A 13,625-nucleotide genomic window follows, 5' to 3' on the forward strand; every position below is an offset into this window, starting at 1 on the left:
GAATGTGCGTCTGCGAGTTTGGTTAGCATTGCTAGCGGTGGAGGACAGCGGCGGAGACGCCGAGGATGGCATTGAAGCTGGAGGAAGCCGAGACGCTCTCTGCTACGATTAGATTGATTCCAATGACATGCGGTGATGAATAGACGCCCCCAATCATCCCGAGCCCGTCTCTCGCGCCTGCTAGCGGGAATTGAAAACGAGCGCGGCATCATGCATCCGTGTGCGTGCGTGCCCGGTGGTAGCAGCACAGGACACGAACACGGCTTGCCAAGCACGTATACGGTATACGTAAACGTGCGTACAGCGCAGGGGATTGCTGAGCATGATGCGGCTAAACTAGGGGTAACCCGTACGTATCTCCCCCCGACGCCCAACACGGGGGTGCCACTCCCCCCAAAGCGCAGACATACCCCCCGTTTCCCAGCCAATCGGAGCCTGGCCCGCGCTGTAGCGGACACTGACCGCTGGACCGGGCCGTACGGGCCCCCGGCCCTGCTGCGCCTGCGCGCGCGCGTACGCCCCCGGCCTCTGCCCCCGTGCGCCAGGCTTTTCTTCCCGAGCTCCTGTGGTGAGGCTCACGTTGACAGGTGGGCCGCGAGTGAAGGTTGTGGATTCGGGTACGTTGCGCGCAAAATATTTTGTGGCGTCCGGTTCCGGATATGGGTTCTTTCGCTCAAGTGGCAGAGGCGTTCCTTTTGTAACCACCGCCGCGTCAGCCGTAGTAACAATGACAAACGGGTCCCTCTCACTGGAGCCCGCACGTCAGTGGAACGAATATATCTCCTCGTGCGCCTTCCTGGTGAAGAAGGAGCGGGGCGTGATGCCACGCAGCGCGCAGCCTTTAATGGGGGTGGCAGTGATGCCAGGCAACAGCAGTCGGCGGGGCCCGCCTCGGATTGAACTCATCAATGACACCCCTCCATGTGGCCGCGGCCCCGCGGTCCCGAGCCCGCCGCGTGGGCCCATGGTGCCTGCACGGCTCCTGCCGGGCTAACTAGGCCCTGTTTGGTTTAGCTATCATATCATAGCACACACTTTCCGAAAAAAATTTCATATGCATGGAGTACTAAATGAAATTTATTTGTAAAATTTTTTCATGGATGGATGTAATTTTTCACGACGAATCTAATGATAATAATTAATTGATGATTGGCTACAGTGATGCTACAATAACTATCCTCTAATCGTGCGGTCAAAGGCCTCATTAGTTTGGTCTCGCGAAATAGCGCAGAGTTGTGGAGTTAGTTTTATAAATTGACTTTATTTAGTACCCCAAATTATTGGTCAAAATAGCACAAACCAAACAGGACCCTAGCCAGCTGTCTCAGTCCCTGCCGAGAGATCCCACATGTCAGTACGGCGCACTCGCTTCGCATCCCCCGCTTCCCAGTGGGCAGTGGGCTGCCGCTTCCTCCCCGGGAGGCTCGCATCGCTGCCCGGTTGCTTTATATGGGGGTGCGGGGTGCCCACGCCAGAGCCGGTCGTAAACCTACTGCCTGTACTTGCAGCAGCAGCCGCCGCCGAAGCTATTCCGATCCACATTGCCTCGCGCCACCGTCATAGCCGGCGGGAAGCGGGTGGGTGTCGTGACGACGACGTAGCCATGGAAGGAAGCGGCGGCGGAAGCGGCAGCGGGGGCAGGAGCGCGAGCGCGGCGCCGCCCTGGGATCTCGGCATGCACTGGGCGCCCGCCGGCTCGTCGCCACCCTACCCGCAGCAGCCCTTCGTGGCGCGCCCGGGAGGCGGTGCCGCCAGTCACCACCACCGCCACCAGCAGCAGCAGGAGCTGACCTGCCTTAAGCTGGGGAAGCGGCCATGCTGCTGGGCCGGGGCGGTGGGCACCCCGGCGGCGCAGGCCGGTGCTGCCCTGCCGCCGCAGGTCCACGGCAACGGCGCCGCCGCCGGTGGCGCGAGCGGGACGGCGGCTGAGGGCAGGAGGAAGGAGAAGGCGGGCGCGGCCACGGCGGCGGCGGGCGCGCCGCGGTGCCAGGTGGAGGGGTGCCACGCGGAGCTGGCGGGCGCCAAGGACTACCACCGGCGGCACAAGGTGTGCGCGGTGCACTCCAAGGCGCCCCGCGTCGTCGTGCTCGGCGCCGAGCAGCGCTTCTGCCAGCAGTGCAGCCGGTCCGTACGTCCACTACACATACGTGCGCGAGCTCTGGTACTATATACAAGCAACTTTGGTTTCTGATACGTACGTGCACGCGCGGAACTTGTTCGCTGGCTCGTGTGCGTTCCTCTCTCTCGTCGCGCGTATACGCCACGCGCGTGCGTGCAGGTTCCACGCGGTGTCGGAGTTCGACGACGCGAAGCGGAGCTGCCGGCGGCGGCTGGCCGGGCACAACGAGCGGCGGCGGAAGAGCAACGCCAGCGAGGCCATGGCCAGGGGCGCCGCGCACCCACACGGTACGTCCGGTCCTAGCGTGCGTACGTGCGTACAGTACGACGCCCGAGGGGTACACTCCGAATGCAGTAATTCTTGCGCCCAGGACGGGGAAATTAAGTGACGCAGGGCGCCGGCAGTGGTAAAACCACGCGGTGCACGACCACAGTAGCTACAGGAGTGCGTAGTCATAGAAAGAAAAAAAATTCTTGGCAGTCTGGTAGTAGGTGGTTTGATCCCGGGAGACATGGAGAGAGAGAGCTGCTGCCTTGCTGGGCTCCTCGTGATGTGCGACGTGCAAAGCCCGTTAACGCACGGATTTCAACGTGCACGGTGCACCTGCCTGCTGCTGCGATGCCGGTGAGTGGCTGGCTAGGCCGACCGTGATATCATGGCTTTACAGGAGCACCCCACAGAGCGGTCGTTGTTAGAGCATGACTAATAGTTACGCGCACATGGCCGTTTGGGATGCATGTTATTATAGTGGTGGACTTCACTGGCTCCTCCAATAGCAGTGAACGGAGAGCTCTCGGTCAGCTTGAGTCGACGCATGGTGAGATACCCATCTCCTCCTCTCTTTTCATCCACGTAGATTTTCAACCTGCTCTCCACCATCTATAATATTTGCTCTTACTGGCATCGGCCATAGCCGGCGGCCGTGTCAAATTTGCCGGAGCCCGTGCGTCGTTTATACGGGTGATGCTACATGGTGGTACAATACAGCTCTACTGTTGCGGTTGCGCTAACTCTCCTCCTTTTTTATAGTGTACTTGTATAACTACTAGTTTTTCCATGCTAAAATTTAAACTTTTTAGTACTTGATAATTTTCTTAAAAAAAATTCATTATTATTATTTGATTGAAGTGGCCTAGACCAAGAGATTTTCAGAATAAAGGGGTTAGTTGTGTAGAAATATAGTTTTGTGAATTTATTTATTCCCCCTTTAGTAGTATTTTGCCATCATAAAATTTGAAGCTTTTACTAATGCGAGACCTTTTCCTCGTACTAACCATATGATTAATTTTTTGAGAACTCTGGACAAGACTAACCACAGGTTCAACGAATATAAGTTACGGAGTACGGGCATTGTCGTGGGCTTTTGGGGGTACCCACAGCCGGGTGGCGGAACGCACCCGTCTATTCCCCGAGGGGAAGTACTCGGGGAAGTGCAAAGCGATTAGGCCGATCTAGCTTGGGGGCAAGAACGCAAGAACACACGGATTTAGAGTGGTTCGGGCCGCCGGAGCGTAATACCCTACATCCACTGTGTGATGTATTGCTCTTAGTATGAATGAGTCTATCCTCTGCCCAGCCGGGCTTGAGTCCTTCTCTAGCGGGCGTCCCCCTTTTATAGTGCAAGGAGGACGCGTACACAGGCGTCGGACCCCGACAGGTGGGCTCAACAAGGATGTATAATATACTACGTAGGAAGCTTCAATGGAGCTACAGCGGTTGAGAATCTCTTCTCAGATACGCTTCATTGTCCTGTAGACTCTCTGACCGAGGGGGGTTTCTTAATTGTCCCATCGGCGAGGCGCCCGTTGGGGGCAATGTAGCTTGCGGCGTAGTCTGTCGAGGCTACCGTGTAGGCGTCATGATGGGCGAAGCCGAGCCGCCGCGTCCAACTGGCATAGTAGACTGATATACGCGGCGTGGGCGGCGCCAGCGACTGCACTGCGCTCCTTGGTAACACGCGACCAATAGTGCAACCTGGCAAAAGCCGCCTCGGGCTCTGCTGTGGCAGAGCGCACTTCCGCCTACCGCATTGAATGCAGAAGGTAGGCGTGGCTTCCAGTGGAAGCCACGCGGCCCCGCGCACGTGCCCGCACCTACGGACACGTGGCGGCTCCGGACCAGCCCCAGGTAGGGTGTCGGTTCCTCCCTGCTGAGGGGTCCGGATAGTATATGGGGGTCCGGGACCCGGCGGGGGTCCGGTACTCCCTGTGAGGTCCGGAGCCCCCGGCTGTTTTGGCTGAGGGCTACCTCCTTCGGGGCATGTGGCGTCACCGGACCTTCCCCAAGCGGAGAGCGGATCCGGGGCCGTTTGCCGGGTAAGTAGGGCTCCGGACCACAAGGGTCCGGCTGCTCGGTCGTCAGGGCGTAGTTAAGGATAACTACGAGACTCTTGTCTAGACATAGCAAGAGGGGGTACCCCAGTCCCGAGGTACCGACAGGCATAAATGAATCCGGTATTTCCTGGCCTAATCTTTGTATAGTACATTTGTACGTCCTTGATTTGCGTATTCGTCATGTGAACATGTTGTGCTCCCTACAGGGAAACACAATACTGCCTTTACTTGGATGTCACTACGGCTCGGCCTCGCATCGCATTCACTGACAAACATGTGCTAATTAATACGTTACATGCCGCAGCAATGGCGCCGTTCGGCCACGGGTTCCTGCCGCCGTGCGGCCTCCCGGCGGCGTCCCCGGCTGGTGCTCTCTCTCTTCTGTCCTCAGCCAGAGGCGCGGGCGCCCCCTGGCTGGGCCCGGCGCCCTACATCTCCGCCCGCTCCAGCGCCGCGCTCGACGAGCTCATCGCCGAGAACCGCGCCGCGCTCCTCGCGTGGCACTTCTCGGACCGCTTGGCGCCCGGCCGGCATCGTCTCGCCCCTCCTTCGTCCGCGGCGCACCACCCCCACAACGGCGCCGGCGCTGGCGGCGGCGGCCGGTACTACCACGCGGCGCCGGCCAGCGCGGGGCACACGACGCTGGACCTCATGCAGACGGCTGCGGCGGCGGCCACCACCGCGGCTCCCGCCGGCGCGCCGCCGTTCCGGCCCGTGCCGGAGCGGGCCGGGGCGGCCGCGAGGCCTCCCAGGACCAAGGACAACGGCGGCGCGGCCGGGTGCAGCTCGGACGACGCGTGGGCGCCCGCGGGTGGAGGTGGAGCCCGCGCGCTGTGATATGCGGGCACGCTCTCGCGGGCGCGCGCGGCTTGGGCCTTTGCCCTTTGGCGGTCGCGTCCGTGCCATCAACTCGAGGTGATTGCGTCTCGTCGTGTGGCGGCAGGTGGTGCGGTCGGTGTGCTCGGCTCCAGTCATGTTCCCCGAGGGGCTGGGGCGTGCAATCCTGTGTACTCGAGCTTTGTGCATGGTGCTAGCTAGTGTAGGTTTTGTGGTGGAAATTTGGCAATGGCGTCTCGATCACTGGCTATCTGAAGAACTGAATTTTACAACAGCCTTTTCTTCGTTTTCTGCTAATCACCAGTTCACCAGGAGCTACGAAATGATGGTGCGGCACCTTGGGTCTCCTTGTGCTAGGGACTCAGGGAGGGGAAACAAGAGATGAATGGTTTTGACTGGGAGAACCAAGATCTTACACGGTACGCTGACCTGGACGCGTAGCCACCGATAAGGATTCAGGAGTCGCTCACATGACTCTTATCGCGCCGTGCCATGGCAGAGAAGAACGGAGGGCGTAGAGCACGAACAGAGGGATCGGACTCCATGGTGAGCCGTGCCTGGGCTCCTTGTTCCCCAAAGCCAAAGGACGTTCAACCCAACGTACTTCAGCTAGTGGTAATGGCGTTTGCGTTTCATTCCTATTTCGTAGGCGCTATGAAGAACATAATGTATTACTGCTATTTGGTAGTAGTGAAGTCAGTTGGTCATGCCAGTTGTTGTGCCGAATTGAAACTGGATGGAGCAATGTGCTCTCCCCTGGGCGAAACTTGCAAACTTAATAACTGACGCCGCTATTTTTCTCTAGTGACCACTGACCACGAGCAACGAAATGGTGCCGCTCCTGGGTCTCTTTTGAGTCTCAGGCCCGGGGACACAGGGATCTGGGATGCTCAGTCTCGATCAGTATAGCATGATCTGCATGGCGCCGTGGCATGGCAGAGAAAAGGGAGCACATAATAGCATAGTTACTAGCCAGTACTCCCTCCAAATAAAGTCGTTTCATAAATTGACACGGTCTCCAAAAATAACTTTGATCTCTATCGTTTTACTATAAAAATTTATAAAATACGGTCAATATATACTTTTACAAAACTATATTTAAAGATGAATATACTTACATAGCTTTTATATTTTCAAACTCAACTAAAATAAATTTATTTATAGTCAGAATTTAAAATATTTGATGTAAAACAAACTTAAAACGACCTTCTTTGCAACACGGAGGGAGTACGAACGAGGAATGCATAGTAAATGGTTAGCAGTGTAAAATCCATATGGCAATTCTATGCATATGGACCGCAGCCCACACAAGTGGACTGGGCTATGATTTTGATGCAAACCAGGCCTATGCTATTCGGGACATTGCCTGGCCAGACAAAATAAAGGGCCGGGGTTAGTGAAGGGAGATCGGAGATGGTGATGGAAAAGAAAAGAGGGAGGAGCAAGGGTGCATTATCTCCACTCACTAATATAAGTTATTTGTAACACTGGATCTGATCTATAAGGTAAAATTTAACTAATGAATTTTAGGGAAAATATATATAATATATGAAATTAGAAGGATTATATGTTGCTCCAACGTAGTACTTAGCCTCTTTTTGGAGTAAATGTACGCACATTTGGTGTGTGCTTACAATAGCAATGAAGTGAAATAGCATCGTGGATGACACGATCGATAGGTAAAAAGGGTTCAGGACAAAGGATATTCTTTATTTTTGTAAGGATATTCTTTCTTTTTGTAGGGCTCACGGGAACGGAAAACCACGCTAGTGTAGCCCGTAGTATACTAAGGCCTTGTTTAGATGTTTTGCAAAAAAAATTTGCGATGAAATCTTGCTAATTTGAAGTATTAAATGAAGTCTATTTACAAAACTTTTTGCACAGATGGGTTGTAAATCGTGAGACGAATCTAATGGTGCTAATTAATATATGATTAAGCAATAATTAGCGGATGGTTACTGTAGCATCACTGTTGCAAATCATGGATTAAGTAGGCTCATTAGATTCGTCTCGTGATTTACAGCCTATCCATGCAAAAAGTTTTATAAATAGACTTCATTTAGTAATATATGTATGTGTCGAAATATTCGATGTGATGTTTTTTTTGGTTTACGGGGTTTATGGGGTGGAAAATAAACCGGGCCTAATTCAGCGGTTTAATATAAAGAACTTGTAGTTGGAAGAGGTCTACATACTAATAGCAGTGCTCTATGATTGTGTCAGATCGAAGTACCACTACAGTTTGACTAACAATTAAGCGATGTGACAGCAACCTACCTCGCTAGACAATCTAATCGATCTGGCTTAGCACGATCCCCGCTTTGCCAGAAAGCACTTTTTAAGTACTGGCAGAACACAAGGCCCCAAACGGAGACCATGACTCGATGTCTTCCTTCAATTCTTATCCGTAGGAAGTTTAAGCATCACGTCTCAATGAAGGAATAATGTCCATCATTAAATGTTATAATTAAACTGCTTAACGCTGAACTCAAATAATACTGCACTACATAACACTCCGTTCTCTTTCGATAGACATATAATAAACATATAAGGTGACGATAGATGAGGCAAACTCTCAGGTCAGATATCATGATCAACATTGTATTAGAACAACAATCGATCTCGCTCAAGATTTACTGAAAACAATCGAATTTGAAACGTGAGTTGTTTAATCGGTTTCTGTAAACTCTCATTTCAGTCAAGTAATTCCTGCAAACTTTTACCCACGCGCGCGTGCAGCTCCTACGGCAGCTGTGCGAGACTAGTACTCACAATCAATACACACTGGCGACCACTGACGACGGAGGCCATGTACACGAGCAAGTAATGCACCTACGGAGTACATATCTAGCTATAGCTACATACAGTATGGTGCTAGCTACCCGCATGGCAGTGGCAGAGGCCACCCAGGCAGGAAGAAAGAACAAGGCAGCGGCAGGAAGGAACGACCGGCCGGGGGAAACTAGCTTAAACCCCCACTGACCAGACCACTTTGAATGAGCATGTGAGCGTGCCACTTAAGTTTGCAAGGACACATCACCTCCGTGCATGCATTCACACACCGTACCACAGTGTGGAGATGGAGGTACTCCAAGGCTCAGCTCGTACTGGCCGTAGGGATTAGATAGAAAAAAAAGGTCTATTAAATTCTCTTCAATGCAAAACCGGCCCTGCGATGCAATACATCGGGCCCGGCTGGCCAGGTTCCATCCGATTCTCCTAGAGGTATGTCGGTAGATGTGATCCTTGTCCATATATCATTCGAGGTAGCAACGGCTTTATCAAGTACTAGTTTATAATCTATATGCATGCATGATTTATGAAGCAGCTCCAAGGCCGGGTATGCATGCATGTAGCTATATCTAGCCAGCAAGCTCCCAAAGAGTGATCAGCAAGTAAGCTATGCAAAGCTAGAATTAGGAGTACAGCTTGGTTGTAGTTTGTATCTGCAAGCAAAGAAATTAAAGCAAGCAGTAGCTGGGAACGAAGAAATGCACTCCCACCAGAGGAGAGGAGGACGAGCTGGAGAAAGAAACCTAGCTAGCTACAAAAGCCACACTGTCTGGTCTTTTTTGCTACATGACACCTAAAAAGGACCAGGCGTAGTACAGGTGCACGGTAGGGCCGCTGCCACTGCTACTACTGTGGGCGAGCACAGCTACCTCGCTCGCTCTGGTCCTGGCCTGGCCTGGTGGCCATCAGCTGCTGCGTGCCTCGATCTCCATTAACCCCCGGCCCTAATCCTCGCTCGGCTCGCTCCTTTCCAAAATACTGTTCATCCCAGCAGCAGATCTGAACCTTCTGCTAGCAGCTACTCCAAGAATCTTGGAGAGTCAAAATTTTTCAAATTTGACCAAATTTATATAATAAAATAATAACATTTATGATACCAATTAAGTATCATTAGATTCTTTGTTAGCTATATTTTCATAATATGTCTATTTGATGTCATAAATCTTTGTATTTCTCTCTATAATTTTGATCAAACTTTGAGATGGTTTGACTCTCCAAGATTTTTGGAATAACTTATAATTTGGAACAGAGGGAGTAGTAAACTCTGGAATCAACAGGCAACGAGCAGGCAGCAACACTGACCAAAGAGCATATTCTATACCGACTGTTCGATACCAAGGTAATCATCGCATTTTCGTACTAATTTTTCCGCTTAACGAGGAGAGAAGCTTAATAATTAGTTTTAGGACTCTGGATCAAAACACACAGCTTTTCTTTCACGGTGGGCATGCATCGTTTGGTTCGTTGCGCCCAGAAAGATTTGCCATCCGATCGAGGGCATGCATGGCAGAGGGGCTAGACCTCGATCGGCCACAAGTGGAGGAGCCTGCAGGCTCGGGCTTGAGGTCTGTGGAGCATGTCCTTGTCGGCCACTACGGTCTCCGCGTACGGATCGTTGACCCCTACATCAACATGGCTCGGCTTGGCAGCATGCAACGTGATGGCCACAGCCCGGCTTCCTCCTTGAGTTCCCCAAAATCACATGTACGATCAATCGGGAGAGCAACTACTAGTATGTAGTATCTCGGCAGCTAGTACTACTACATGCATGCTTGATGTGTACTGCTTCCTAGAAATTCCTCTCTTTTTCTAAGTAGTTCTTGCTAGAGTGAGAAATGGATCGGAGAAGTCGACCCGGCCGGCCACCCGGGCGAAGAGCTACATGCGGTCCAACGCATGGATGCTCAAAGCCTCAAACTCCCAAACAAAGCAAAAGCTATGCCAATTGAACCAAAAGTCCAGGAGTTAGTGTGGTGCATGTAAAAGACGGTTAAGCAGATCGCCCGATGATTATGCTAGCAGTATACTTTCTAAATGTGAAACCATGCAATATTATGTGGTGAACTTTTTTTTTGAGGGCATTATGTGGTGAACTAATAACAACGGTAGCTTGGAGCTGAAAGGAACAAGAGAACAGCACTATATATTCTAGTCAAATACTACTAGAAGAAGCATAAGATATTTATAACGAGCAAACCAAGCCAACATTTCCATGCATATATATAGTACTGAACATAGATAAGAATCAGGCTAACAACCATTCCTAATCCAAGCAAACATACATATACAAAAGCACATAGTACACACACACACACACACACACACACACACACACACACACACACACACACACACACACACACACACACACACACACACACACACACACACACACATCAGGCCAGCTAACTCGATCGGTTACTAGGTCATATAACTATACTCGCTAGTCGTACTTAATACTGCCTGCCGGGTCCGTCGCGATCTAGTATTAGCTAGAATCTTCACGATGCGGTAGAGACTTCATCACCAAGGTCGTCAGGCCCATGACCTAGCTAGCTACAGCCAGCTAGCCAACTAACACAGGACGTCCTTGAGCAGCTTGTACCTGCGGCCGGCCACCCTGGTCGTCGTCGTCGCCCGCCGCCCGGCCTCGGCCTGCTGGTGCTGGTGGTCGCCGCCGCCGCCGGAGCTCGTGGTGGACGACGACTCCTGGCTGCTGCCCGCGGCGTGCTGCTTCCCGGCCGCGGACGACGGCGACGGCGACGACCACCTCGCCTTCCCGGCGGCCACGTCGCTGAGGCACCAGTCGCACGTGCCGGAGCCGGCCGAGGCCGGCGCGCCGTCGCCGTAGTAGCTGGTGCAGTATCTGCATGTCGCCATGGCATCCAGCGTCAGTGGCGAGCATGAAGAGATTGAGCTGGGGGAAGGGGAGGAGCTTGGGCGCATGCAGAGGGAATATATATACGTACGAGTGCTGGAAGCGGTGGCGGCAGCGCGCGCACCGGAAGAGCTTCTCGGGGAAGCCTACGTCGCCGCACATGGAGCAGACGGTGGCGGCGGCGCCGGCGCCGGCCATGGCGAGACGCGGAGGAGGAAGCAAGCAGGAGAGACAAACACAAGGAGAGGAGAAGAGGATGGGAAGGGGGAGTAGAGGAGTGATATGGAAAGGCAGGCCGGAGGAGAGGGTTCGGCGGGCGTTAAATATGAGAGAGAGGCCGTGTTTGGTTACATGTGAGTTTTTTCGCGCACGTTTTTCGAGAAGAGAATCTTGTACGCATGGAGTACTAAATGAAGTCTATTTGCAAAACCTTTTTAGGGATGGGTGTAACTTTTCGAGACGAATCTAATGACGGTAATTAATTGATGATTTGCTACAGTGATGCTACAGTAACCATCCTCTAATCATGCGGTCAAAGCCCTCATTAGATTCGTCTCGCGATTTACACGGGGGGTTGTGGAGGTGGTTTTGTAACTAGACTTCGTTTGCTACTCTAAATTTTGGGTCAAAGTTGCTACAGTAAAACCACGAAAACTAACCAAACACGGCCAGAGATTGGAGGTGTACGTGCATGTAAATAAACACAGGGGGAGAGGCCGGGGGCGGGGCCGCAGGGAAGCGAGGCACGCGACCCGACAACCTTATTAATCCAGCGACCGGCGAAGGGAGGAGGACGACGACGACGCGTCGAGCCGATCGATCTCGAAGCGGCCCGGCCGGGCGGCCGTGATATAGAATCTTGGTCCATCGCCACCGGAGCCGGTTCCGCTGATCTGCGTCTCCAAGTCGGCGCTTCTTCGCTTGCAGGCAACCCTCGGGAAGAAACGATTGTGTACTGCACTCATCGATGAACCTGATGCATTCCGAGCGAAATAAAGGAGCGCGGTGGCTTTGGATTCAGAGCAGATGGGAGAAGTACCGAACGGCGAGGAACAGGCCGGCGATCGGTCGTCAGTGCATGATATGCACGAAACCTACAAGCAATGGACTGCTAATCGCCCGAGTCCGCGCTAGCTGAACCGTGCACGGCGCCGCCGCGCTACGTGGGCACGATGGCCGGCGAATATATATTGTAGAGCGATCGAGCGGCAGATTAATTAAACTGACGCTTTCGCTGAAGCTATCTCGCTAGACCGACATGCAAGGACATGGATAATCAAAGATTATGCATCTCCAAATCCTCTGCTTATTAGCTAAAAAAAATCCATCGATCTATTCCCCTCGATCGACTTTTCCCGTGGATCGATCGGATCTCTGACGGGTACGTCATAGAATATCCATCCATGTAATAATACAATCTAGCAGAAAGATCAGAGGTGCGCATGCATGAATAATCCAATGCTGCGGCGCGCGGCTAGCTAGCTCCTAGCTGTGTGCGCCGCCGCGCCGTCAGGTTTTGCATGCCCACCCAGTGCCCAGGAAATAATGGACGGCGATCTTCAGATCTCCCGTGTGGCGGGCGCCGATGAGCCGTGTGGCATGCATGTATTCCGGACCGAGCCAGCAGCTAGCCGACGCCCCAGCTGTGTGCGCCTTGTACGTGCTTCTACTGCTACTACCGGCAGCTCGGAAGGATCCCGTTGTATTGTAGCTCCGTCACAGCTCGTGGTCCCTCGCAGACGTGACACCAGGCATGCGTGACACAGCAGCGACGTGGCTACATGACACAACGGCGCTGTCAGTATTGAAGAGAAATTTTAGGAAACAAAAGAGAGACGATGCCCAGCTGCGAGCGTAGGATCTCCTCCGCGTCGCCCTCCGCACGGGGCGACTCGGCGGCGCCCCCAGCCTCCGCCGCCGCGTAGCCCCCATCTCCACCCCTCTCCTCGCCGCCGTCGGAGGAGTCCGCCCGGAAGCCCGCGCAGCCCCGAGGAAGACGGTGGCCAGGACTTCGCACGGCGGAGAAGACGGCGGCCAGGACTTCGCACGGGCTAGCCGCGTGCTCCGCCGTGCGGGGGCGGCGCGCTGTCAGCCGGCGCCGAGACGCGGTGCGCCGACGGCGCGCCGGATCCGTGGCGCTGGTGGCCGGATCCGGGCCCCCCACGGCCGGATCTGGCGTGGAGCACCGGCGGCGAGGCCAACGGAGGCCGCGGTGGCGGTGTCGATGCGGCGTGTTTCCACGCACGGCGGAGGTGGCGTCCTCGTTCTTGGCGTCCTCAGCGGCGACGGTGCGGGGCGCGGGGCTGCGCGCGCCGGCGTGGAGCGAGCTGCCCTCGCGCGGCAGCGGCCTCGACGCGGGGCGTGCGGCGTCCGTGCGGCCGGCGAGCAGCCGCGGCGGCAGTGGCATCGGCGTGGAGGAGGCTGAAGGCGGCGTCTGCGAGCTTGGTGTCCAGAGGAACGCGCGGCCGGGGTGCTCGCCGGTGCGGGCGGCAGACGGCGAGGCCGGTCGGCGGGGCTCCTCCGGCGTGCCCGGTGCGCGGCGTCCGTCGTTCCCAGCAGTGGCGGCGACAATGCGGGCCGCGGGGCCGCGCGCGGCGGCGGTGTCGGCGTGGGGCCTGCGCGCGGTGTCGACGTTGGCGTGGGGCAAGGTGCCCGCGCGCAGCGG

The 13,625-nt window shown here is 54.5% G+C and overlaps 2 protein-coding genes across 2 annotated transcripts; one reads left to right on the forward strand and one right to left on the reverse strand.

Moving 5' to 3' along the window:
• Positions 1-1,488: 1,488 nt before the first annotated feature.
• Positions 1,489-6,093, forward strand: LOC120683796 (squamosa promoter-binding-like protein 7). Its single transcript, XM_039965879.1, has 3 exons — positions 1,489-2,124; positions 2,279-2,406; positions 4,757-6,093. The coding sequence occupies exons 1-3, from the start codon at positions 1,604-1,606 to the stop codon at positions 5,287-5,289; spliced, it is 1,182 nt and encodes a 393-aa protein (XP_039821813.1). The 5' UTR covers positions 1,489-1,603; the 3' UTR covers positions 5,290-6,093.
• Positions 6,094-10,263: 4,170 nt separating this feature from the next.
• On the reverse strand, positions 10,264-11,257 carry LOC120683797. Its single transcript, XM_039965880.1, has 2 exons — positions 11,052-11,257; positions 10,264-10,948 (listed from the first exon to the last, which is right to left on the reverse strand). Exons 1-2 carry the CDS (start codon positions 11,156-11,158, stop codon positions 10,657-10,659), a joined length of 399 nt encoding a protein of 132 aa, XP_039821814.1. The 5' UTR covers positions 11,159-11,257; the 3' UTR covers positions 10,264-10,656.
• Between the last annotated feature and the right edge of the window lie 2,368 nt (positions 11,258-13,625).

This window comes from Panicum virgatum, chromosome 7N (genome assembly GCF_016808335.1).
Source record: "Panicum virgatum strain AP13 chromosome 7N, P.virgatum_v5, whole genome shotgun sequence".
NCBI lineage: Eukaryota > Viridiplantae > Streptophyta > Magnoliopsida > Poales > Poaceae > Panicum > Panicum virgatum.

What these genes read in the sequence shown, in the direction of transcription:
- LOC120683797 (XM_039965880.1), bottom strand. Translation starts at nt 11,158, where the DNA reads ATGGCCGGCGCCGGCGCCGCCGCCACCGTCTGCTCCATGTGCGGCGAC. An exon ending in CGCCACCGCTTCCAGCACTC is followed by an intron (nt 10,949 to 11,051) that starts GTACGTATATAT and finishes GGCGACATGCAG; the next exon opens with ATACTGCACCAGCTACTACG.
- LOC120683796 (XM_039965879.1), top strand. Translation starts at nt 1,604, where the DNA reads ATGGAAGGAAGCGGCGGCGGAAGCGGCAGCGGGGGCAGGAGCGCGAGC. An exon ending in TTCTGCCAGCAGTGCAGCCG is followed by an intron (nt 2,125 to 2,278) that starts GTCCGTACGTCC and finishes GCGTGCGTGCAG; the next exon opens with GTTCCACGCGGTGTCGGAGT. An exon ending in GGGCGCCGCGCACCCACACG is followed by an intron (nt 2,407 to 4,756) that starts GTACGTCCGGTC and finishes TACATGCCGCAG; the next exon opens with CAATGGCGCCGTTCGGCCAC.